General features: G+C 42.2%; 1 protein-coding gene and 1 long non-coding RNA gene across 3 annotated transcripts in view; one reads left to right on the forward strand and one right to left on the reverse strand.

Annotated features, from left to right (window-relative positions):
* The window catches only part of Dnah3 (dynein, axonemal, heavy chain 3), a 173101-nt gene that overhangs the window by 98565 nt on the left and 46873 nt on the right, over positions 1-27663 (reverse strand). For both annotated transcript variants that reach the window (NM_001427640.1, XM_087586794.1), the window contains 13 exon segments: positions 656-875; positions 2542-2633; positions 5218-5394; positions 6129-6242; positions 6449-6557; positions 8853-9051; positions 12245-12359; positions 16007-16117; positions 17563-17655; positions 18663-18864; positions 22301-22437; positions 23814-23993; positions 25163-25279. In NM_001427640.1, coding sequence (NP_001414569.1) covers positions 656-875; positions 2542-2633; positions 5218-5394; positions 6129-6242; positions 6449-6557; positions 8853-9051; positions 12245-12359; positions 16007-16117; positions 17563-17655; positions 18663-18864; positions 22301-22437; positions 23814-23993; positions 25163-25279 — 1866 coding nt within the window.
* Positions 13521-27663, forward strand: part of LOC120099919 (uncharacterized) — a 47848-nt gene continuing 33705 nt past the window's right edge. The window contains exon 1 of the long non-coding RNA XR_015652441.1: positions 13521-13659. This is a non-coding gene — a long non-coding RNA (uncharacterized LOC120099919). The remainder of the gene's footprint in view (positions 13660-27663) is intronic.

Below are 27663 nucleotides of genomic sequence, written 5' to 3' on the forward strand. Positions count from 1 at the left end.
TAAAGCAAATAGTGAAAAAAAATTATTAAAATTTGAAACTTAGTAGTGCTTTTTTGTTTTTTTTTAACTATTATTAACATGAAGGGGGTAGGCAAAAGGTGTGTTAGGGAAGACTATGTCATTAAACTGTGTAAGCATTAGGGCCTGATTTGGATCTTGAACACTGATGTAAAAAGCTAGATGTGGGAAGGCAAAGGCTGGTGGGGTCCTGGAGCTTGCTGACCAGCCATTCAAGCTGATTTGGTTAGCTCCAGGTTCAGTACAAGATAGGAGCACAACAACAACAACAAAAAGGTAGAAGGTCACTTGTGGTGGCTTGTGCTTTGAATCCCAGCACTTGAGAGGCGCGGAGGCAGGCAGATCTTTGTGAGACTGAGCATATTCTACACAGGAAATTCCAGGTCAGCCAGAGCTACATAATGAGAATCTGTCTTTTTTTGTTTGTTTGTTTGTTTGTTTTTTGAGGAGAGCAATAGACAATGGTAGCAGACATTAACCTGGGTCTCTGCATGCACTGACACACTCTCCATGGTGGGTGGATAGCTAGAATGAGAAGGGGTGCCAAGAGGAGGAAGATGTGAGGAGGTGCTGAAGAAAGTATTTTATTCTTCAAAGTTGAGCCTGGGTCTCTGGCCCAGGCCCTAAGATAATGTACCTGAAACAGGGGGACATCTTGAGCCAAGAACTTAGCCAGGTTGACATCCAGCAAGGCCCGGAGCAGCAGAACACTCTCATTCTCCTCAGGGTACTTAAGCTTCAGATTGCCTGCAGCTGTGAGCACAGACTTGACAGCCCGCATGCCATAGTCATAGTGGTGCTGGGATGAGAGTTGCTCAGAGCACAGGCGGTAGGTGGCAACAATCTTCTGGGCAAGACTGTACAAGGGCAAAGACATGACTACAGTCTTCATTGCAGCTCCCTCAGAAACTAGGCTTGCCCATGAACTCAGTGAGCAAGCCTTTTACCAGAATCACCACAATGAGCAAACTCTTTCAAAGATAGGATGACAGAAAGCAAGCACATATATCTAACATACATTCTAAATGAAGTCACATTATGTGTTCCATATGTGTGTATGGATGCATGCATACATGTACACACATGCACAAACTTGAAATAATGAATCAAACTATTAACTGTGTCAATCACTGAAGAGCAAAAGTAAGGTTTATTGGGGGACATTTACCTTCTCCACTTCTGTAACATTACAATATTATTTGATATCCTGTTTGCATTTTAATACAAGAATGTTAATTCAAAAGTATAATATATACATTATAGTATGCACATGACCTCATGTGCATGCATGTCTACTTCTTGGTCTGTCTGGACACACAGCTGAGAACCACATTTCTCAGACTTATGTACAGTTAGAGGAGACCATATTAATGTATTCTAGATGGTGTTGAGTGAAAAGTAACATTTGTCCAGGCTTACCCATAAAAAGACTGTCCATAAGACATCCCAGGCCATGTGCTATATAGTCTTGCTGTAAGAACCCAGGTTCCCAATTCTCCCAGTGAGGAGCAATATGCCTGGTCAGAAATATCCGTTTGCAATTTTGAATGAATGTAAAGCAATTACTTGTCATGCTCCAACATTGGGATTTGACATCAGGGTTATTCTAACTAATAAAACTTAGATGCATTGCCCTTGCGATGATTCCCTATAGAAAATGGATTCACTTTTTAAAAACAAAGACTTGTTCACACTGTAGCACAGGGCTTAGCATTAGGCAGATAGTGAACTGAATAGTCAAACCAATGCGATCCAGGTCTACCATAGGGAAAATATAAACCTACAGTTTGGGGGAAGCCTTTTGCCAAGGAAGGGTGATATATTTTGTGAAAAAATTCTTAGGTTACACATAAACACCTGTACACTCTGTATGAAGAATAAATGAAGAGACATTTATTGCAACAACAAAATCGAGGGAAAGACAAGGTAAACAACAATAATAATAAAAACAAATGTAAAACTTGGACTGAGCCAATATAAGCCATTTTATGATTCATAGGTCTTGGTGTGTGCCGTTGTGAGTGTACATGTGTACATATAAAGACACTGATCACTGAGTGCCTTGGAAAACTGGGAGATGCTTGAATCAGAAATAACCCCATTAATTGGAGTCAATAAATGTTTTACTGCTAGCATTTAACTAAATTGTTTAATTAATTAATTAACACTAAAGTTTTCTCGGTAGCTTTGGAATGATTTCATGTTTTTACAGTCTTGTCTTAAGCCGTTTAGTAATATATGGGTAGATGTGTTAGCATGAGGGACAGGAGGATATGAATGGCTGCAGCTTTTAACAGTGTCTGGGTATGGATAAGTAGGAAGAACCTCTTTCGTGGGCATCTGGGCCTTTTCTCAGGAATGGAGTCAGGAGCAAAGCCAAGGCCATATGGTCTCAAACCAGCTAGAATAAAGCTTCTTGAGTTTTTACTCTTTTCCTCCAAAGATCTACCTCAAATCTGTCACACATGAAGAAATTGCTTTTTAGGGCTATTTTGCACTCGTTGGAAAACACGTGTAACATACCTTCTGGAGTCCAGAAAGCCCATAGAATAGAGGGAGATTTCTCCAATAAGAGCATAATCTGGCACCATCATGGCTACTGTTCGAAATAAGGCCTGGAAAAGAAATAATCTATTAGAACAAGAGCATACAAGATGAATGCCTAGGGAAAGCACATCTACAGAGACAAAGAGAAGTCATGTGATCATCCAGTCGACCCAGTGACAATTAAGAGAATGACCATAAGACAAGTTAACTCAGACAGACAACCTCTGTGCTGACTTTCACCAAGTCACATGCTATTGCATTGGGTATCATTGTTGTATGGAAGGTTCTAGATGCTGGTTTTACAACTATGTTTCACTCTTTGTTAAATGAAGACATCTTATAGCATCACTCAACTTCCCAGAATTCAGTAGGTTTGGGATGATGTCACAGGTGAAGCAGGTACAAGACAGAATGAGGCCTGTCATTGGATGAAAAGGAAGGATGGGCGGGAGAAAGGTTTGAGCGAAGGGGAGGAGACTGGAACGTAAAGGAAGAAGAGACAGGAGGAGACTGGGAGAGTAGTCGCGGGAGAGAACATGGAGGCTGATATTAAGATTCCATGCTGTACCTTTACAGGTTGTTAAGAATGTTCTTAAGGGATGGATGTGTACAGGGCTTTGTATGTTTAGGTGGGCAATTATATCTTATCAATTGGATGAGAGGTTATTGTGTTGTGTGTTCTTTCATGTGGCAATTTAAGTACGTGTGTGGCGGCTAGAGAGTCTGGGCCGCCACGGAGTTGGGATGTGTTTCTGCCAAGATATCTAGCAGATATCTTGTGGGCACTGCGCTGTCGGATCTAGTGGAGGTAAAAGGCAGCATTTTATTTTTTATAATTTTACAACAACAAATAGGATGTCAGATGCCATTTAAGAATGCAAGACCAAAACATAAGAATTCTGAAATCAAGCAAGATCTGATTTCATTTTTGTTCTGATACAGGCCAGTTTGGGAAACTTATAGAACACTAAACTTCAGCCTTTTCTTGTCAAAATAAACTAACAGCTTTAGCTCTTTATAGAAATATCATGAGAACAAATGATAGAATATCAGTGAAATATTCACAAACAAATGTGGCCCATAGATAGTAATCAATAAATATGAGCTACTCTGTCATTGTCTTAGAACTTAGGGGAAAAGGGACTTGAATGAGTCTTTCAGTTAATTAGCTGGAAAAAAGGACTAACCCAGACTTCCTCATACCATTGCTTACTCCTTCTTATAATGTCTGCCTCATGTAAATTTCTTGGGCAAGTCTAACATGGCTACTGGCTAAGGTTAGTGCAAAGAGTGGTTACAACAACTAGGTATAAAAAGAAGAAATGGAGGTCTAATTTTTTTTTTTTTTGAGCTGGGGACCGAACCCAGGGCCTTGCGCTTCCTAGGTAAGCGCTCTACCACTGAGCTAAATCCCCAGCCCCAGAAATGGAGGTCTAAATTCTACTTTGACTATGTCAGCTAACCTAGACAGACCTTGGTAAGGGAGAAATCTCAATTCAAGAATTGCCTTTATCAGATTGGCCTTGTGGGCATGTCTGTGGAGGCATTTTCTTGATTTCTGATCTATGTGAAAGATCCCAGCTCACTGTGAGAGTGCTATCCCTAGCCTGAGCTATTAAGAAAGGTAGCTGAGAAAGCAGGGAAGCTAGTAAGTAGTGTTCCTCCAATGGTTTCTGCCACTAGGCTCTTGCTTGAGTTTCTGTCCTGACTTCCCTTAAAGATGGACCATGACTTGGAGGTGTAAGCTTAATAAGTACTCTCCTCCCACAAGCTGCTTTGGTCAATGTTCTATCACAGCAACAGAAAGCAAACAAGAATGTCAACTCACAGGTGAGGAGTGCTTGATGGATCTTCTTAATTATTTTCTACTCAGAGAAAAGTCATCTGAATAAGATTTCCTGGATACTAATCATAATGCACTTCTAGCAGGTAGAGCAACATGTACTAAAGTCTGTGATGAGGATGTGGCCTCATCTCTCTTATTACTCCCATCTATGGGGGTGGAGCAATCCATAAAGAAGTAGGCCTAGAACTAACACTCTCTCTCTCTCTCTCCCCCTCCCCTCTCTCTCTCTCTCTCTTCACTCTCTTCAAGCAACCGGGTAGGAGACTTTCTTTCCATAAAAGACCTAACTGTCTTATATCCCTTGGGTTTGTGCCTCCATGAAAACAGCATCCCAAGGCCATCTAGGTCCATCTCCTATTGAAGACAGCGTATTTATTTTTCATTCTTCCCCTTCTGAAACACTCTCCTACTAGCAACAGGGCTTGTGGATGTTACAGTGGCTGTAGCTCAGGACAGATCAGCAATAAGCACTGGGTACACATACTCTTGCTTTTGCTCTAGTAGGTCAGAACAGCATGGTTTCTAAAGGAAATGACTTAGACTTTACCAGTTTAATGATAAAGGGAGTTGATAGACATGGGTCGCTCTAGGCTTGTCAGTGTTCTCTGCATTGAAATTTGGTTAGGAAGGTGGTCGAGAACAAAGTATTCTCCTTAATGCCATTGTCATTCCACTAGTCTCTCACCCTTCTCATAGCTGAGAAATATTAGCCATTTCTACTATTTATGAGATCTTCAGTGGCATACTTCTAGAAACTTCCACACTGTAGATACATCTATGTTATATAAATCAATGCCAACATTTACCTTGAGGTTATCTGGAAGCTCAGCCCTGCCAGCATACCCAGGGTTCATGGTGATGAAGACGGCACAGGTTGGGTTCAGTGAGAGCTCAGTGCCTTCAAAGATGAACATCTTCAGCTTCCGGATAATGGCTTGTTGGATGCTGAGAATCTGTTGGGCCACCACCGACAGTACTTCTACCTGCGGAGAGAATACCCAGCTAAGGTGTGCTCTGCCAGTGTGCCGCTCTCACTCACTGAGAAAGGACCTCAGATACCTGAGAACTAGCGCTTTATGCTTCAAATGGGGACCATGATTTAGGGCTATGGCAAAGAAAAGGAAAACTATATGTGTTTGTGTGTGTTCATGTGTGTATGTGGTGTGGTGTGGTGTGGTGTGAGGGGGTAAGAGGTTTCTATAGTACTTTATCTTTGCACGGTGCTTGGTACTTAAGAGGCATTCAGCATTTACCAGTTGAAAACTCATGCTTATATTTTTGAATTTATTCTCTAAATAGAATCAATAAGAGTCCAAAAAAGCTGGACTCTTTTGTAATATGTTTTTTAAAACCACGACTTTGGGCTTCCATCATATTTTGTTTGTTTCATTTAGTTTTTATTCCTTTTATTGGGTTGAAACTAGGAAGCAAGATCACTTCTTACTCATCGTTGTCTCAAGAACTCATGCAATTACTGACATGCACTAGCCCCAGTTAACTTCTGAATGAGTCAGTGACTGGATGAATAGAATAGGAAGGTTGAGTGTGTTTAAAATATGCATCTATCTCCTTTGTGGCTCTTTTTATTTAGTGTCTTAAGTACCAACTCCTTGCAAGGGCCATAGAGAAGACACAGATTTTATTCCAAAGAGTTGAGAGCCCAGAAAAGGACCCCTCCATGACCAACCCCTGTCATGTCCCCTAGAAGGAGTGTTACCTCAATCCTGTTGAATTCATCAAAACAGGCCCATGCTCCAGCTTGGGCCAGCCCCTTGAAGAACTTCCCCATGGCTTTGTAATCCAAACCATCAGAACAATTGAAGACCACACACTATAAAGAGGGAGGATTCAGGATTAGTTTCCTCATAGCTGAGTAACCAGCACTGGAAGCCAGGATTCAGGCTTCTTCTCTCATTCTACCAAATGAACTGGAGTTCTACTTTGCCTGTTAGGCTAAATCGCCTTGATTTCATACTCTTGGGGTCCAGAGTGTGGGGTGGTAGGAAGAAACGGTAGAGATGGGGAGCACTTCCATACCTGCTTGGCCAAAGCTTTGGCCAGATCTTTGGTGGTCTCTGTCTTGCCTGTCCCAGCTGGACCCTCTGGAGCGCCTCCAAGGTTCAGCTTCAAAGCTCCCATTAGGGTCCTGAAAGGAAAAAAAAAGTCCAACAACTTAGTGTGTACATCCTGAGATACAAGAAACTGGGACTTGTTTATTTTGAATTCTGCAAATAGTTAGATGTCCCCTTCAATTGTATGATCAATGCATCATCTTTGTAAGAAATTGGTTTGGTTCAGTATTGTGACCTCTGAGCCTCACACAGTGCTTGGTGTATGGCAGGGAGTACCTGCAGGCAGTTGCCTGAAAGAAGACTGAAGGAATAATGGGATACTTAGGAGGATCTAAATGAACCAAATAGAAATGACAAACAGTCCTACATTCCAGAGCTCATCAACACGAATGGAATGGAGACAACAAATGCATGTGTCTCATTGGGTTATGACCTGAGCTTAGGAACCACATTTTAACTCAGCTCATATCCTCAGTGGAAAGAACAGAGGGCCTGGCAGGTGCAAGACAGATGTTAGAAGTGAATGATGTGGAAACTGATCCCAAAGTCCTTGGTAACTTCAGTAACACAGTAACTTATTTTCTGATCTTGTTTCCATGGCCCTAATTAGATTTGGGGTGGGCTGATGTTATGCATGGTGCAAAGGGACCATCAGCACATGACTATTCTTCATGACTGAGCTAATAATAGTGCATGGTGGTCAGGAAATTTGATAAATGAGTAGATTATAGCTATTCCCAGCAAGGGGGGCAGGGGGTATAAATGGTTGTCAGATGATGGACTTTTTCTACTGTCATGATCACTCTACCATGTGTGTCATTTATAATATGCTGAAGATCTGAAGGCTGTGCAGTAGAATGCATCTCTGAAAGGAAATTGCTAGATGATGAGCAGAATAAGTGAGTAATAAATTAAGCAACCAATCACAGAAAACAGGGGATTGATAATAAACAGACAAAGGAATGGACAGTACTCATTTCTCAAAATAGGTACAAGTGTCCAAAGAGGAGGGGCAAGGTAAGTGCCATTAGTCATCAAGGAAGTCCACATGGATTCACTCAAATTAGAATAACTGTCATCAAGAAACACAAACAACAGATGCTGGCAGGTTCTAATGTGGAAGGATAGGGAATTTAGCATTTATACACTATTGGTGGGAAATGTTAAATCCGTGCAGCCACTCTGGAAATTTGGAAAGATGTTCCTCAAAACACTGGAAGAAAGTATGGCTGTATGATAGAGGTATAGGACTGCTGGGCATACACTTGATGGAATTGAAGGCAATGAACCTCAGAGGTATCTGCACCTTCGTGTTTACCATGATACTTTTTACAGAACAATGTCAGAAATCAGCCTTGGTGTCCATCAATAGATGAGTAGATAAAGAATATGTGGTATGCATAACAAAACAGAATTTTATTTAGCTATAAAAATGAAGTTTTGTTACTGGTAGGAAAATGAAAGGAACTGGAAACTATCATGTTATGCAATATAAACCAGATTTAGAAAAAACAAACACCATGTTTTTTCCTGTGCGTGGAATTTAGACATTTAACTAGAAAAGGGACTACTTAGAAGAGGAGAGGGATCAGAGGAGGTTGTTGGAGAGACAAAGTACTCATAAATATAGTATATTCTTGTATGAAACTATAACAAAACTATTGTATTCTATAATTAATATATGCTAATAAAAAGAAAACACATGATTGAGATTTTTAAAAGAATCTTAAAGGATAATACTTTGAAGTAATAGACTGTAGTGTGTACTGTAAAGAAAAATACAAAAGCTAAGAAACTCCAAGTATTAACAACATTGGAAAGTTAACAAAACACAGGGACCTAATATTAGGAATTGAAAGCAAAGTGGTCATGCACTGGCTAAGAGAATTCACTTTTCTCTATTGGACTGGATGCAGAGCCCAGAAATGCCCTGGTTTTATTTTCTTGCAGTGCTGGAAATGGAACCCAAGGCCTAGCCTGCTTACTTAGTAAAACTCTCCCCCTCATAGCCACATCCCCAGCCTTGCTTGTCTGGTCTAATCCATGACCTCGGACTCTCCGGACACCCCCTCAGTGTTGTTATTGCTGACCTTTCTACTTAAGCACCATGTGACTATGTCTCTCACACACCAGTGTTCTGCTAACTGGTTCCAATACATTAATCCATACTGGGATTCCCACTGGGTTGCCATTTCCAGCCAATTCCATACCCGTTTGTAGTTGGTGTTAGCAACTACGGGCAAAACCTGTTGAAATGTGAGTTTGAAACAAAGAGACTAAGGAACCCAAGATATCACAACCTTCCTGCCCAGTGCCTTTCCTTCCTAGATTCTCTCCTTGGCCTTTTTGCTTGGGGCTCCAGAGTTTACCTGTAGCAGCGGTCTGTGAGAGGAGTGATCACCAGCCGAGGGGAGTTTCCCAAGTACTCGTAGCCATACAAGGCTTGCGTGGTTATCATTTGCACTTGAACATTGCTTTCCACCCAATAGTACCGTAGCTGTGAGATCCACTGGAAGTCATTTAGACTGTTGATATTATCTTGCTCCAGCTTGGCCACCACATCACGAGCTAATGGGACACCATGCAGACACACACACACACACACACACACACACACACACACACACACACACACACGGAGTCATCAGAATTATCTGTCCCAATAGACTTCTCAGGCAAAAGATGCTTTCAAGGTCCCCAGTCTCCATGCTATTTCAGGTTCCAACATCTTCCTGGCCTACTTCCAGCCTGCAGGTAGTAGGAGCTCTCACAAGCTGGACTTTTTTTCTCACAGGACAAGGAGGCCTGAGCTGCCTTCTCTCAGGGAGTAGAGGTACTGCATGTGTGCACTCTGAAATCAGGTTGCCTGGTATAGTGGTTAATACTGACTGTTAATTTGACTGGGTTTAGAACCACTAAGTTTCTGGGCATGCCTAAACAGATTAGGTTAGGTTAACTGATGTGGGAAGACCTACTTTAAACATGAATGGTACCATTCCCTGGGATAAGTCTAGTCCTGCTTTTTGGATGTGGAGGTAGCAAATGCCTCCACATTTCTGCTGCTCTATGGTCCCCACCATGGAGGTCTGAACCCTCACACTGCCAAACACTTCCTCTCTTCAAATACCTGCTTTAGCCAGGTATTTTGCTGTAGCAGTGAGAAAAATAACTGATACACCTGGGTTCAAATACTGCTTTTTGGGGAAAGTTACTCAATCTCCCTGTGTCTTGGTTGGACAATCTGTATGATGTAGTATCTTTTATCACCTGCAATGGTTATGGGGACGGTGGTGGTTTGAATATGCTTGGCCCATGAGAAGTGGCACTATTAGACGGTGTGGCATTATTGGAGGAAGTGTAGCCTTGTTAAAGCAAGATTGTCACTGCAGAGGTGGGATTTTGAGGTCTCTATGCTCAAGCTCTACTTAGTGTGGAGAGAGGCCCTCCTCCTGGCTGCCTACAGAAGACGGTCTCCTTCTGCCTGCCTTCTCAAGCTGTAGAATTCTCAGCTCCTCCAGCATCATGTCTGCCTACACAATGCCATGCTTCCTGCCATGATGATAATGGACTAAACCTCTGAAACTGTAAGCCAGCCCCCCAACTAAATGCTGTCCTTTACAAGAGTTGGTCTCACCTCTAGTAGATAGGCACGGCTCCCAGTTGAGGGAAGGGGCCACTAACCCATCTCAAAAATTTTAACCCAGAATTGTTCCTGTCTAAAAGAAATGCAGGTGCAAAAAATAGAACAGAGGAAAGGCCTGAAAGAAAGGCCACCCAGAGGCTGCCCCACCTAGGGATCCATCCCATCTGTAGACACCAAACTCTGACTTTATTGCTGAGACCAAGAAGTGCATGCTGACAGGAGCCTGGTACAGATGTCCTTTGAGAGGCTTGCCAGCATTTGACTAATACAGATTCAGATACTCACAGCCAACCATCAGACTGAGCCTAGGGACCCCAATGGAAGAATTAGGGAAAGGACTGAAGAAGCCGAAGGGGATTGCAACCTCTTAGGAAGAACAACAATGTCAACTAATTGGATCCTCCAGAGCTCCCAGGGACTAAACTACCAACCAAAGAGTCCATATGGATAGGTCCATGGCTCCAGCTACATATGTAGCAGAGGATGGCCTTATTTGGAAACAATGGGAGGGAAGGCCCTTGGTCCTGTAAAGGCTTGATGCTGCAGCCTAGGGGGATACTAGAGCAGTGAGGCAGATGTGGGTGGGTGGGGGAGCACCTTCTTAGAGGCAAAGGGGCAAGGGGAAGGGATGGGGGAGCTTGGAGAAGGGGGACCAGGAAAGGGGACAACATTTGAAATGTAAATGAATAAAAAAACCCAACAAAACAACAACCCTCCCCCAAAACAAACAAACAAAAAGTTGATTTCTTCACATCAGTGAAACCTTAACTAAGACAAAGACTAAATGAAAATGTGTGTTTAGTCAGTGAACATGAGAGAGGGTCAGCACCCCAGCCAACTGCCCAACATATAAAAATATATAAATGTGACATCATGTAGCTATTCTGAAACTCATGAGGGTGAGAGGGGACCCAGAGACTTTGCAATATAGTCACCCTGAATGTTCAAACATCTCCCACATGACCTTTGGGGTCTCATTCCAGGCTTCTAGGACACCCTAGGACAATGGTATCATCTCAACCTGAGACAGCATGAGAAAGTGCCCATGAATTCATGCTTAGAGGGTGTCTTTTCTTCCAGCCCTAGGAGCCAGCGGGGCAATACATTTCTAGGCTTCTTTCTTCCTCATAGGATTTCAAGGCTAACTTACTTACAGTGATGGTCCCTGAAGTTGAAGAGTGGCTATAGGTTTATAGAAATCACTGACTGGCTTTTGTGTGCTGATGGGATGAGAGTTGTTGAGATCTCTGAGCTAGTCCACATGAGGGACCAGCTTGGAGTTGTCTTCACTATGTAGCGTGTGTGCAAATGCATGTACATGTATGCATGCTTATGTTTTTGAACCTAGCCACTCAAGGAGATGCTGGGTTATAAGCATGCCTGCCTTCCTTACCTCTGCCAGGTGGGTATTTGGCCATGTGTTAGGAATAGATTCTCCCTCCCCTCTCTATGATTTAATAGGCACCACTCTGCCTGAAATCAGGTCGAAATGAGCACTAGTCTGAAGGGAATAGATACTGTGACACATTAGTTAGCTGGTATATGAGCAAGAAAGACCTTGTTTCTAGGCAACCAGCCTGGTCCATCCCTAGTTTCCTTGGTGATGATAGAGTCAGGGTGTGGAGGTGGTTTATTTTACATAAAGACCCCACTTCCTCTTCATCTTCCTCCTCTGTTTTCTTTTTGTTTAAAGAGCAGAAAGGTATAATCTCTCACCACCTCTCCCTGCACCACTGCCCATTTCCAGTCCCTTGGGTTTGGAAGCAGAGGGATGAACCTTTGCCACTTCCAAATGCAGTTATCTCCTAACAACTGGTTCTTAACCTGGGAAATGTTTGTGAGAATGGGAAGGCATAAACACTTGGCACAGATCTCAGCACCTGGTGAATATTCAGCGCCAGCAGCTGTGTTTAAAACCATTCCCCAAGCGGGTGCCTCTCGAGTCCTGCTTAGTGCATGGCTGTGATGGGAGAGCCTTTGGCACTGGGTTCGTCTCAGCATTCTCCTTATCCCAGATGGAGTGGGGAGCCCTGAGTCATCCTATTTAGGAGAATTAAGAGACGTGCCCAGCCAGCCGTCATTCCTGGGCTGAGCAATGCCAGGAGTCTGCATTCTTACCATGCACGTCGATGACAGTGAGGGCCCCGAGAGTGAGCCTCGCACCACTGCTCAGCTTCCCTCGCACCAGCTCAACAATCTGTGCGATCTGGTCATTGCTCTTTTTCAGAAAGTCCTGGTAGGGGCACAGGAAGAAACAGTCAAAAATGGCTTCTCCTCCAGCAATGCCAATGCACACCTTGTGGGTTGACATCATGTGTTCTCCAGTGGTCCAAGCCAGATCTGGATGTCATCCATCAAGCCATCCTTTTCCTCACCTTATACGTTAACTTCAAGATGAATCTTGTGCTAATTAAGAGGACACTCTACCTCTTCTGTTTTATTTTTATAACACTGTGGGAAAGGCAGAACTTTAGAGGCCAGAATGAACAATTGCAAATGCTTGGAGTAAAGAAAAGCTAACTGTGGGGGAGTAATGGCATTTGGGGTGATGAGGAGCTGTTCCTCATTTTGGACACAACTGTGCATACATGATGGCATGCACTTGTCAAAACACAGACCTAGGTGTTGAAATGGCTGAGTTTTATTATATGTGAATTATGTAGTATCAGATCAAAGGAGACAGGGGGAGTAGAACACGATGGTCTTTACCTATGAGTCACAGCACCTTGTAACTGAGGCAGGAGGGGAATAGCCTGGGCTACATAGGAAGACACTACCTCATTTAAAATAAGATGAGGAGGAGGAAGAGGAGAGGAAGAGGAGGAAAAAACAAAATGTAACCCTAGACAGAGTCCTGGCCTTGGGCAGAGTCCAAGCTTAGGAAAAGCTAGGCATTTAATAGGAAAACTAATTAAAGTGTCCAAGTTAAAAGGTCTATAGGCATTAATAGATCAATGTTGATCTCTTGATTGGGCCATTATATTTTGGTTATCCCTGATGGCCATATCTGAGGGAGTCTAGGGACGAGTATATGAAAATTCTTCATATTATTTTTTGACATTATATATAAGCCTGATACTTCAAAATGAAGAGGCTATAAAGTAAAAAAATATATAAATGGATTTTACAAACAAAATAAATAAAGGGAAATCATCTGAGTTCAGATTTCCCCATTTCAATTTTCCAGCACTGGACTTTTGAGCCTGTGAGGCCCTCCAAGTGTGTGGACTCTGTATCATTACAACTAAGCCAGAAACCTCTCCTGAGGGATGAGATGGTGTTTGAGAAGCATGGGCACAATGTCTGAGATAAATAAAGCTCCCAGTGAATAGTGATGCTATTGTTAGCAATAACGTGACCGACATGCAGAAACACAGAAGTTCCTAATGCCTTCATTGTCCATGAACTGCTGTCTGCTGCTGTGGAGATGCCTCCACAGTGCTCCAAAACTCCCCTCAGCACCCCACAGCTGCTCTCCAAGCCAGGCAGCAGGTACACGTCAAGAATCGGACTCCTCGCTGCTTGTCAGCCAGGTTAGTTATGGATTCAAGCAGACTCAGCCTTCTTTACAGATCAGTGACAAAACATTCTCAGGCTTAGACAGTGCCACTGGTGTAGCAGCAACTTATGTTCAGGCCCTTTATCAATATGTCAAGTAATTATGTTCCTGCGTGCTAAACTGAACGGTTATGTTAATGGATTTTGTATAAATTATAGAGTTTCAATTTGGAACTTGTACATAGCACAAGATAGGGTTGTAATCTATGATACTCTGTGAGTTGAGGCAGTGGAAGGATTTAGAAAAGAAGACAAAAACCAATCAGTTAATTTTTCATGCAATATTGCTGTAAGTGATGATGTATACAGATTTTCTGTTCCCATAAACCTGTCAAACTTGTATTTCTACTGCTTTTGTGTGGAATGGTATTAGAAATAGTAAAGCAATGTTTTAAAAGGCTGCTGCGATGCACCAGGCCTTTCCTTCCTCTTCCCAGGGCTGGGGATGGAGCCCAAGCTTTGCGTGTGCCAGGCAAATGCTCTACTGCCAAGCTAGACCACAGTCTGCCGTGTGCTTTAGCTCTAGAGTTTCACACATTCTAATTCCTCTCTCTGAAACAATCTTCCTTGTATTTTCTTCTTGGTCAGTTGTCACTCATAGTTTAGGTATCTTTTAGACAACCATTTTATGCGAAATCATCCCCAATTCTAGCCCCTCTCTGATTCCCTCTCTCTTCCCACACCTCTTGCATCTCTATTCCTTCTGTATCACAGCTCTAAAACAGTGACCTTTTAACCCCCTTATTCAACTGATCATAAATCCATGGAAAGAGTGACAGTATTATCTTATGTATCTCTAGTTACTTTTGCCTAGTAGCAATCTCAGCACAAAGCAAATACCAAACTGATGTTTATTAAATGAATAATTAATTGATATATAACAGATGGGTGAAGGGATTGAGGAATAGATAGCTGAAATAATGGATATTATAATGGATATTATGTGGGTAAATGGATAAGCGGATGGATAGATGGATGGATGGATGGATGGATGGATGGATGGATGGATAAATAGATCGATCAATTGATGGATGGACAGATAAATGGGTGATAGGTGGACGGCTGAATGGATGGATAGATAAATGGATGGATAGGCAAATAGCTGAATGGATGAATAGATGGATAGACAGACATTAGCAAACGAATGGAGAAGTATATACACACACATACATACACACACACACACACATATATGAATGAATACATAAATGGGTAGGCAGATAGTTATTCTGAACAGCATCTGATTCCTGTAGAAGACTTTGTAGGGTGTGTGTGTTTGTGTGTGTGTTTGTGGTTGTGTTTGTGTGTGTGTGTGTGTGTGATGAAAAACTTGCTCTATACATGCAGTTATAAAACTCAGACATTTTCTATTTCTGAAGTATGGAATGAGGTCATAAAGCTTGCAACCCATGTACTAGGCACCAGCCACATTGATTTCCATAAATTTTAACTTTTGGTAGGTACCAATGTCTTAATTTTGATTATCTATGCAAATCATAGTAAATTAAGATATCTTTTGATCCATGGCCAGAATTCCATAGGCAAATATCAGGGGTCTGGTGAGGTAATTGGGAAATTATCTATGGTTACAAGTAGAATTGCTGTTCATTCACTAAGCATATATTTGTTGATTACCTACTATGTGCTAGGAATCTCGTTGAACCTTGGAGCTATAACGGTGAACAGAATGAGTATGATATCTTCCTTATCGAGGTCACAGCCTAATATCTAAGTACTGACTGATTCACTAGCATCTATTTAACCCTCCTACCACACCATGATGCAGTGTGACAATTCCTTGCATTTTACAGAGAAGAAGACACACACTTGGGTTGGTAAGTGCTCATGGTCACATAAACAAGTAAACTCTTGTTTTGCACTGGCATTAACTGGAAATGCATGTTTGGATCTGAGCATGTGCAGTCATGGAGCTGTACCAGGTCTCACAGAGAAAGCAGGAGGGAGAGCTGGGGGTGAACTTGTTTAGGATTGGGGATCACTAAGAAGAAAGCAGTAGCATAAAGAGAGAGGCAAACAGTGACCTTCTAGCCTAGGGAGAAGAAGTGTCGGAAAGTTTGTTAGGTAGCCCCTGGAAGCAAAAGCTAGTAAGACTTAGCATCTTGCAGATCAGAATTCCTATATAGGAAAAACCATGAGGCTAGCACTGTAGGCTCCCAGGAGATTCCCAAGTCTAGATTTCCCACTTCACTGTCTCCATGGAAACTCTGGCATCTGTGGTTCCTATTCTAAATGACCCAAATGACAACTCTATCCTAGTTCATGTTGACTCCCCTCTGCTAGCTTTAAGGTGTGCTCACTTACTGTAAGGGTGTATTCAACTAGGGCTTCAGACACTTCCCTGGTCCAAAAGATGGAAGAGACACAGATAACGACCTGGCCAGGCCACTGCAAGACCCAGGCATTCCGAGGGACCTGGGAAAGAGCAATGGGGATAACCATAGAATCAGTTCTTCGTATGTGGTTTAAACTGACTTTCTACATCTAGTATCCTCCCCACCACACACCTCATCCAGACAGTAAAACCAGAACCATCTTCTGTTGTCCTCAAACTTACTCAGTAGATCAGACTGGCCTTTGTCTCAGAATACTGGAATTAAAGGTGTGTGGCACCAAGCTTCCAGGCTTGGGATTGATTGATTATTGATTATCTCTGCCCCTCAAATTTGTGCAAATCTCCCCAAACAATCCCAACTCTGCGTTTCAAAACTGAAACTATACTGTCTGTTTAGTCATATACAGACAGTACTCACACCTCCCTTTTTAATGACTGTATAATATTGTGCTGCTTTGTCATGGTTTTCTCAGCCAAGTCCTCTTCCCATAACTTTTGTTTCTAAAACTCAAGAATAGGGTGCAGTTCCAATATCACAAATACTGGGCATGGTGGAGCATGCCTGGAGTCCCAGCACTTGGGAGTTGGAAGGAGGAGGATGGGAAGTTCAAGGCTGTCCTTGGCTGCATAGTGAGTTCGAGGCCAACCTGGGCTCCATGAGATCTTGTTGGTCAAGTCTGCCTGAGATGTAAATAGTCTCATCAGACCAGAATCAGAACACAACCTTGCTTCTCATTCATGTGTTGTCTATGCTGCTTTTGTGCTGCAAGAGTGGCGTTAGATACTAAAGCCAGAGTGTGGCCCGCAGGTGGAAGAGTTCACTTGGTTTTATGGAAAAGTTACAGACTCCTGATTGTTAACTCCACATAGTAGCTCTTGCTCTGAATTCAGAATTAGTCATAGAAAATGGAATTTATGTATAATTTGGAACCTACCATGGGGGACAACAGGGTTGGTCTAAGAACTTTTGGGTAAAGGCATTATTGAACGTGTCTGTTTGACAGAAGGGGGTCTTACAATGGGGGTAGGGCCTGGAAATAAGACACACACTTAAAGAGGGGAGAAAACTCAAGCACTGCCAATGTGAGCCTGGATGGAGGCTCTCTGCTAAAGATTTGTCACAACAGATTATTTTCTCTTAGGCTTCCTATCCTACTTGTTCCTGTAAAGGCTTTGGGCTTTTAGAATGCCAGTCACTGGTGATCCAAGTGAATCTGTACCTGGAAGGGGTGCTAAAGAGACCTTGAGCCATCAGTCCCATGTGTTAAGAAGCAAATCCTACCCCCATTGACTCCCATAATCAAAGGGGTTCCAGCTAACCTTCCTCTTCTACCACCTGTCTACCTGCAGACTTTATTAGAAAACTGTTCGCTGCTCCAGGATTCCCAGATAAAAGGACCCTGGGACCCTCAGGCCAGTTTCAGCAGTAGGCAAAAGTCTAGTTCAATGGACTCATCCAATGTATTCCCCCAAAGCTTCTTTCATAGTCCCACTGCCCTGGCACAGTATGTTAAATTCTTTTTACCTTGAGATAAGCTTCAATACCATCTTCAATAACTTGCCGCATGCTGGCCACCATCACCTGCTCCACCTGCTGCAGCCACTTTTCCACCATGCCCTGTGGGGAAGTACAAACAGTGGGAGTCAGCAACTGTCAATCAAAGCTAGACAGAGACTGTGGGAGGAGCCCAGATCTCTCTCTGGAAAAGGCTGGTGCAGGATAAGGGTATTACTTTCCTCTTCAAGCCAGCATTCTTACACTGATTGCTCTTTACTCACAGTTGTCTAGTAAGTATGTGTCTTCTCTAGAAATATTTAACTCACGTCTCCTTCATGGCAATTCCTCAAGCCAACAGCTTCTCAGGAGGCAAATGAAATCCCCATTCCAAATAATAAAATAAGCTTCTCCTTTTAACCGATATTACATCTTAAAAATTATGTATTTGCATGTGCATCTGTGCATAGGACTGCAAGTGTTTGTGGAGACCAGAGGCATGGCATCCTTGGAACTGGAGTCAGAGGCAGGTCTAAGTTGATCAACAGGGGTTCTAGGAATGGAACTTGGGTCATCTGCAAGAGCAGTCCACCTTCTTAGATGCTACTCTGTTCCATGGGACTGGAAGTCACTTCAAAGGATTTATGGCTTGGAGTCATGGCACCCACCGTAATCTCAGCACCCAGGAAGCTGAGGCAAGAGGATATCAAATTCAAGGCCAGCTTGGGCTATATAAATGAGATTACTACTAACCCGCCCCCATCCTCAAAGTATGTACACATATGAAAAGCTAGGTATGATATTTCTCATTGATTCTGTTGTCTGACTGGGTTGTTGTTTACCTGGGTTTTGAAAGTGTCACCAGGTCACCTGCGATATGATGCCTACTACTGAATCAACTTTGTGCCAGCCCTTCCCACAAGTTTTAGTTGTCCCATGGCCTCCAGTATAGCCCTCATCTTAGAAATGGGTAACTGAAGCCCAGAAAGATGGAGTAACTTTTCAAAATGACTTAGTTATTAAGTTACAAATCCCAAATGTTCCACACCCCAATCTAGAGTCCAAAAGCTTAGTCCAGGGAACCACTCTCTTCAGTTTGTTCTACTGTGGAGAAACCACAGGAGGATTACCTTGGCTTTCACTGGGTAGATTGTCTGTATGAATGGAACAATTTCTTTTTCTGAGCTGATCATGCCCTTGATTTCTAGATTGTCTGTAAACTCCAGCTTGGCAATTCCTTCGAAGCACTTCTTCAAGTGTGGCTGTACTCGGAGTGGGTCCTTTGTCTCTGACAAGATCTCCAGAAGCTCATCATTTGACAGGAAGAAGAACCTATTTTAAAGTAAAGAGAATAGGGTCACAGGGCATTCTTCCCAGGAGGAATTTCCAACAAGGGGATGCTCCTGGCTGGTAGATCCCACCATGTGATCACTGGCAGCATCTCAAGGTCTTTCTAGGCTTGGCTCCTCTCCTCCATCGTCCTGGTGCACAAAGGGTGAAAGGGAGAGAAAGGTTGGGAGTGGGTAGGGTATGAGCTCAGTGCTGTGGGGACAGCAATGATTGCTTGGTTCTCAGCACTGCTTATATACTTCAGAATTGCCTGAGGAACTCCTATGAACTTTAATGCCAAGGTTTCAACACCCAGAGAGTCCCATGTATCTGGTATCTGGCAAGGTCTGGAGAAATCTGTAATGTCTTAAATCCCAGATGACTCTAAGATGCAGTCAGTGTCAAGAACCTCTGGATGAGAGGAGAGAAATTCTTCCTTCTCTCTAGACATGCCAGGAAACAAAAGTAGAAATAAGAATGTGTGATTATGGGGTTGGGGATTTAGCTCAGTGGTAGAACACTTGCCTAGCAACCGCAAGGCCCTGGGTTCGGTCCCCAGCTCCAAAAAAAAAAAAAAAAAAAAAAAAAAAAAAAAAAAAAAAAAAGAATGTGATTATATACTTGCGTGAAATTGCCCTTATGTAATCCAGTACCGTGTAGAAAAATAGTGTTTGTAATGAACCTATGTGCAGGCAGAGACTGCTTCTGTCTTTTAAGTTGGAGGTGGAAGCCACTTCCCCACTTGCTCAGGCTCTAAAGACACAAAATCCAACCTTCAGAAAATGTTCAAGGCATGAACCACTTTTTTTTTTTAATGAACCCAAGCTGAAAATTCTATAAAGAAGGGGTCTGTGGGATTATGGTCTTAATACATGGATTATGAATTGTCCACAGTGAGGAAGACCATAGAGTCAACCCCAAGCTAAGGGGAACAATTGATTTTGAAATCTCTTGACCTCAGGCTGTTTCTGTGTCTTGCTTTTGGCTAGCAGAAACATTGGTATGTGCAAGGTCCAAGCCTAAGGCATGAGGAAACCTTGTCATCGACACTCTTTCTGCTCTTAGGAACCCTGTAACCATGTGAACAAGCCTAACTAACCTTCCCAGGGCCCTACCAACAGGAATCCAACCATCCAGCAAATGGTTCAGATCAAAGGCCCAATGTGCCATATCATACGATTGTGAGCAAGATGGCTGCTGCATGCTTCTAAGTTTTGGAGTGTTTTTTTTTTTTTTTTTTACATAGCACAACAAACTGATGCACTATCAGCAGTATTGAGAAGGTAGGGAGAGTTTTTGTCTGAGTAAATAATCAGTACCTAACAAGATTTCAGTTCCTACCATTCCTAAGCTACGTTCAAATGGGTGGTGTCTATTAGTTTATGTTACCTCAATTATTATACATAAGGCCCAAAGATGGAGTAATAATGTAAAATCATTTAGCATTCTCTATTTTTTAGGGTAAAATTAATTTACGTGACTGTCACCAATGGTTCAAAGTATTCACTAAGAGTGTTTGATTTTATTTTACAAAAATGCATAAGCCCTTGAAATATGTGTGTTTATGTGTACTTCACTTAGGTAGAAATGTAGCTCAAAGAGATTAAATAATTGAGTGCGACAAGCAGACTCCTTGGATTTGAACTGCAGTTTTTTTGTTTTTTTTTTTGTTTGTTTGTTTTCTCTTTGGGGGAGATCATTGTTTTCTCACTTATAAAATCAAGTGGTGATGATCCCAATGTTACAGGACTATTCAAGAGTTACTGGAGTATAAAGCACCCAGTGTGGTGTCTGGGTACAAGGTGCAAACACTGTGGTAGTGTTGGCTATCAGTGTTTTTACTAAGAAGGCAGCAAAATGCTAGAATTAAAGGTCCTGGGGCTGAAGGGGTGGCTCAGTGGTTAAGCATGTACTCTTGTGAGGACCTGGCTGCTCTAAGGGATCTAGTGCCCTCTTCTGGCCGGTGTGGGAACCTGCACTCATGTGCATGCTCTGGCCTATGACACATAACTGCACATAAATAAAATAAAATCTTAAAAAATATTGATGAACACCCAGACTTCAGGCTTCCATAATCTCTTCTCAATATTATGCTTCCAAGTTACAGTTCCTTTGTTCAGGTTTTCCAAAGCAGAAGCCATTGCCACAAGTGGTTAATTATGTTAAAAATTAGTATTAAATAAATTAAAACTTTGTTTATTCAATGGTGGTCTAGAGAAATGGCTCAGCAGTTAATGGCACTGACTGTTGTCCCAAAGAACCTATATTCATTCAGCATCCACATGGGACCTCACAACTGTACCAGGGGATCTGACACCCTCTTCTGGCTTCCTTGGGCACCAGGCATGTAAGTGGTACACAGACATACATACATGCTGGCAAAACACCCATGCATATAAAACAAAAATAAAATAAAAACATCAATGGCTATATGTGGCTAATGGAAACTTATAAGACAGAACAAATACAGAATATTTGGGTCATTGAGAAAAAAAATTATCAGAGAACATTGGGTTGAACAGATACCAAAGGAATTTCTCCCATAAAACAAAGGAAACCATCACCACCATAACTATAAAATCCTATACATTTTTTTCCTTGGTGGAAAGTAGAGGACTAACTTTGGCTCCATATAAAGCCACATTATAATTTTTGCTGTTGTCTTTTGAGAAAAAGTCTCACGTAGCCCTAGTTGACCTCCAGCTTTGTAGCTGAGAATGACTTTGAACTCTTGGTTGTCCTGCCTCCATCTCCCAAGTATGGGATTTTAGGCATGAAACCCTACATCCCCATTGAGTTTAAAGGCATAGAGTGACAAACCACAGTGAACTTGTCATAGATAGATGTTTAGGAGTGAGACTCCCTCAGCACTAGCCCTCTAAGCCCACATTGACTATTACAAAGAACATTAACATTTGAGGGAAAATACAGGCAAATATTTATAAAATTACTGTACCAGGAGCTATAAATGTTAATGTTAAAAAAAAGCACTAGCTGACATTCCTCAAACACTTCTGTTTTACATGGACGTCACTAATCTGCACAGAAAACCTAAGAAGTAGTAGCTATTGGTGTTATTATATCGCAGCTTCACATTGAAGAACCTGAGGGGCTGAAAGTCTTCGAATGAATTAAGTAGAAGAAAATCTTGGATCCCAGGGGAAGATCTCTTTTGCTCTAAATACCGGGTCTTAATTATGATTACTATGCCTCATTAATCAATAGAAATCATAATATTGGCTAAATGAAGATGTAACCCATGCAGAGTCCATTTAGCTTCACTCTAGGCGATGGCTACCAAGGCCTGTTAATTCCTAGTTACCATCTCTGGGGAACAGGGAAGCAGGAATGGGATAGAATCGAGATCTAACCTGAAAAATGTGATTCCGCCTACATGGCCTCAGAGGGTAGGTCCAAATAAAAGAGCAATCCTAGATACCTGGGGAAAAAGAGCCTCTTCTTCTCCAAGTAGTCATTCAGCCCCCGCTGGATGTCTTCCAACAGAACATTGGCTTCCTGAAGCTTCTCAGTCATCCTTGGCTGGTCAGCTGCCACCAAAACCCTTGTATCATTTACCTAGATCACACACACACACACACACACACACACACACACACACACACACACAAAAATCATTATGTGTACTCAAAGTTTTGAAACTGCTCGTGGTAATGATTTCATGACCAACCCACCAACTAGTGATGCTGCCTACCCAATCATCCACTACCTAATGTTCTCCTAGGCCCACAGGGGTGACTGCTCACAGGGCATGCTTTTGTTCCTTCAATCATGGTTGGCTGGGTAGAGGCTGGGTATCCCAAACTAACTGAACCAATTTCATCTGAACATTTGGGGGGGTCTAAAATACAGACCATGGCATGCTGGCCTGTGAGGAACCCTTGATCAAGGACCTTGATCAAGGACATGTAAGGATCGCCTCCTGCCATGCTACCCTACCCTGTGGTGGAGCAGGCCACTCTTCAGGGAAAGCCCTGAAAAGGCATGGAAAGAGGAGTATAGGCAAGAGTATAAAAAGAGTTCTTCTGGGTGCTGGAGGGCTTTCTGGGCTCTCTATTGGTCCTTCAGGAGGACTGGATGCCCTTCTGACATTGCACTCTGTGAGTCACCAAGAGTCTTGCTCAGCCTACACTTAATGGACTTCTATGACATCCAACCAAAGAAAGCAAACTAACATGAAGTCTGCTCCACTGGCTGAGTATATAACCCTTTCCCCATACCTTGACTGTATAATCCAGACCACAGGTAAGCCAAGCAGATACATTCCTTTGAGATAAATTCTCTGGTCATGTACCCCAATTAAAGGGAAAAGATATGTCCTCTCAGGGGAGAGACACCTTACATATGGTGAAATGTATCCTTCAAGACTTGGTTCTAGCACCACCTGCTCTGGAGGTCTCTCGACACTCCCAGGCAACTGCAATTATCCTTATAATCTACACACTGTTAACATATACTACACCTAGTGTTTATTCGAACCTGTGCTCCTCATAACAGTGAGTTGTAAGAAAGTGAAAATCATGTTCTTCTCAGGTATTTTCTGACTTCTAAGATCACATCTGAGTCATCCTAGGTACCAAAAACCCATCAAATAACCAAGTGTCAATATATATCACTATTTGAAATCTAGAAGGGTTCCCAACCTATAAACATTTTATTGCACTGTTCCATAACAAAGTTTTCTATCTCATTAGGCATGATAAGCAAATAATGTAAGCTGCTAAGAGCTTTCTCCAGGGAGGTAAAATTTCAAAAATGTTCTCCTTTCCATATCCTATATTTTCATATTTGAAGCTTTAATAAATTATAACAATGATATAAAATGTCAAATCAAAAAAATCCAATTTACTTTGTTGTTTCAAGGGACGTCAACACAATGCATCTTCTAGTGCGTGACAATACCCCACAGGCAAGACACAAGAAATAACACTCACCGCCTGGGCCATGAGTGATTTCCAGTAACTGTCCACAATGCCAAACTTCTTGCCCTCCTCTGGCATCTGGGCAATGATATCTTCTGAGCTGAAGATTGGTTCCAGGTACAGCCAAGTGGCTTGGCATTTTAACCAGGCATCCAAATTTTCTTGTACCCGAACTAACTTTTCTTCCCATTTCTGTGAATTTAGCATCCCACATCTCAATCAGTAACCTGCCACTCTGCAGCATTCCCCAGTGAATGAGCTTGCAGGAGGATGGATGCACTCATTCAGTCATTCACTCCTTTAACAAATACTTACTGAAGTGTATCTTGTGTGGTTCCTGTTCCAGGAAGTGTAGATATAATGAAACAAAAAGTCTTTTACCTTGTGGGGCTCACATGTTAGACAGACAAACAACAATAATGATGGTCAGGTCAACCATCTTATGAGATAACTAACAAATCTGTTTGGGTTGAAGAGATAGCAATATTAATAAAGTTCTTGCATCTATGACAAAACCCAGGTTAAAAAAAATAAAACAGGGGTTGGGGATTTAGCTCAATGGTAGAGCGCTTGCCTAGGAAGCGCAAGGCCCTGGGTTCGGTCCCCAGCTCCGAAAAAAAGAACCAAATAAATAAATAAATAAATAAATAAATAAATAAATAAATAAAACAAAAACAATAAAAACCTGGGTGTGGTGGCATGTGCTTGGAATCCCAGTGTTGAAGAGGTAGAGACAGGCAGATATCTGGGGTTCAATGGCCAGTCGGTCCAACCTACTTGTCAAGTTCCAGACCAATGAGAGCTCTTGTCTCAAAAATAAAAGCAATAGTAAGATGGTTGGTGCCCAAAACTGTCCTGTAGGTTCCACACCTCTCTCCTCTCTCTTCCTTTCTCCTCCCCACAACACACAGTAAAATCAAGATGTTAACAAACCCCATGCTTACAGATGCAGACTGAAACACAATAGTTCAAATAGTCTCCTAAGATCACACAGCTAACACTACAGGCAGAATCAGAATACAGACCCAGAGGTCTGGACCCAGGAGGCCTATGCCAGTTTCTCATTTTCTTTTGTGCTCTACCCTAAGATCTACGCTCTACTCTGACCTATTCCACATCTACAGACAAAGAGCAATGGAGGCACATATTCTATATTATTAGACCTAGATACTCTAAAATACTTGGAAAGTATCTTTAGTTTGGCATGTTCAAGCCTTGTGTCCACTCTTTACAAGCCTCCTGCAGAGCTTCAGCAGGTCACGAGCTGACGTCATTGTTCCTCTCAGTTGTCCATCCATCCATCCTCTCAGTTTTCCATTCAGGGAAAGGGAAGCTAAAGTACACAATGGCTCTTCTCTTACCCGGCACTCTGCTTCTATTGGCTTGATGAATACTGAACCACACATAGTCTGGGTCTTTATCACATGGTCATCGAGTAGTAATTGAATGTCGTCAACTGCACACAAGATGCTGGTATCCTGCAAATAAAGATGCCCAATCAAAGTCAAATTCATGAGACCTGCTTGCTTTTCCCACCCCATTATCTATGCTGGTTCTAGAAGGTTCCAGAAACCCTTACAGTATAGAGCCCTCATCCCAGGGAGACAGGCATCTATGTCTCATGTGAGATTTTCTTACCAGAAAATATTTATGTATTTATATATTGATGTATTTATTTATTTAAAGACAGGATCTCGATATAGAAGTTCCTGCTTCAGTCTTGGAAGCACAAGTGTACACCTGCCTCACATTGGTTATTAAAAATACTTATTGTCAGTGGGACAGGAGCAGTGGGCCATGCTGCTATCCCAGGACTCTGAAGGCTGAAGCTAAAGGCACACTATGAATTTGACACCAGGCTGGGATGCTTCATAAGATCCTTTCTCAATAAACAAAATGAAATTAAAACAAAAGAAACAAAATTTATTGTCTGACTCCTTTGCAAAAATCAACCCATCCCAGGGCTGTACCTAGAATCTGTAGGGGAGTGTGGGGGGGATTTGTCCTCTTTCCTGGGTTTCGGCCTCTCTGGCTTTTTGCTTTCCTGCTTCTCTCAGGGAGCATCAGCTTCTAATTCAACAGGTAAGTCCTAGACTCCTGTACTGCACAGCCAATTCATAGATGTTCTTGTAGTTGTTTTTAAAATAAAATTTAAGAATTATTTTTTATTTCATTCATGAGTTCTTTTTAAACGTCTGCTAACAGATGGGACACATTTATTATTTACATTTAATCCCTTCAGAAGCAAAGTGCTGTTTGCTTATTGTTTTGTTGTGTGTAAGGGTCCCATGATAAAAGTACATAGACATGGAACCTCAGCTTGGAAATTTCTATCATATACATTTGGTGAGCTCCATTTTGCTAGCACATAAGGGTACTGTGTCTTCAAAGCCAGCTCCTATGGATGGCATTGTCCCCTTTGAGTATTTGTGGCAGATACAGTGCTACCTACAGCAAACCTGCTCTGAGTTCCCTTCCTTCAAGCCTGCAGACACAGATGTAGATGAAGATATGGACTAAATCTGGCTTGGGATACATTCTGTCTTTTCTCAGCATGTCTACACAGATAAGCGATTCTCATAGACTGACATCATTACTGTCAGTTTGCCATTGCTCCTTGTTGATAGCTACTTCAGTCATAAACTTAGAAAATGGATCAGGGATGGTGGGCCTGCCTGTAGGCCCCTAATTGAACTCTTCAGCACATCGCAGCAGTCTCTAGAGCAGTGTCTGATCCAGTAAGAACACATAGCTCACAGCTCCAAGTTTATGGAACCCATGAGACCTGGCCTTGTTGGGAAAAACCCAGTAATGAACTCATTTGCCTCCAGTTCTTCTGCCTCAGATTGGCTCATGGATGGTTCTTATCCAATGGTGAAACCAAGCCCATCAAAATTAAAGGGAGAAAGAAGTCACAGGAGGGTGATATGTTGATCAGAAGGAAGGGAGGTGCTCAGATTTCCAGGGTTTTGGTTCTATGCTGAATATTTGAAAAATGGAGTACTGGAAATGTGGCTAAGAGTTAGAGAGCTGTCCTAACATGAGTAAGGTCCTGACTTCAGTCTCCAACACTATGGAAAAGAAATCCAGGAGGGCAAATGCAGATGCTCAGGCACTCAGGGGTAGAAGAGCAGGGGAAAAATCAATTGATTTTTTTAAAGCCTCCCAAATGATTCTGCTGTGCAGCTAGCATTTGAGACGCTGTGCTAAGGGTCAATGGACTGCAGTGACTATCTACTTGTACCCTCCAAAATTTACTGAGCAGCAGTCCCCATATCTACCCTATGCTTTGTCACAAGAGAAAACTGGACTTTGGGGTTTTACAAGCAAATGTATCGCCACATTCATCATACAAACTTATATGCTATCTACCTATAAACACTGTAAAAATAAGGAAATTCACACCCTTAGAGTTCAAACTGGTGTTCTCTAGGGACTTGGTAGTCCTGGAGAACCTCAGGCTCTATTCTAGTCTCCAGGAATCAGTTTAAAGTGATCCCAAAGGAATTCTTGTATTTAGCATCTAGGAAGTAGAATATGTTGCTGTCAACCTCAGATATGCTTCTAAAGGACCTGAGGTGTATGTATGTGTATTATGTGTATGTATGTATGTATGTATGTATGTATGTATGTATGTATGTATGTGTAGTTACACATGCCTGTATTCTTGAGACAGGTCAATTTAGGAGACTCACTCCATTTCTTTGCACTAGGTCAGAGGACTTTTGGATTTCAAGATGCGTAGCTTCAGTGGAGTATGAGAGCAATGATGATGGGTCCAGGATAGGCAGGCAGAGACAATCCAGACGTGGAGGGTTGTTCTTTCATGAGGTCTGTGGCAATGCCGAGTGAGTCATGTCTA

The sequence above is a fragment of the Rattus norvegicus genome, chromosome 1 (assembly GCF_021556685.1).
Source record: "Rattus norvegicus strain SHRSP/BbbUtx chromosome 1, alternate assembly SHRSP_T2T, whole genome shotgun sequence".
Lineage (NCBI taxonomy): Eukaryota > Metazoa > Chordata > Mammalia > Rodentia > Muridae > Rattus > Rattus norvegicus.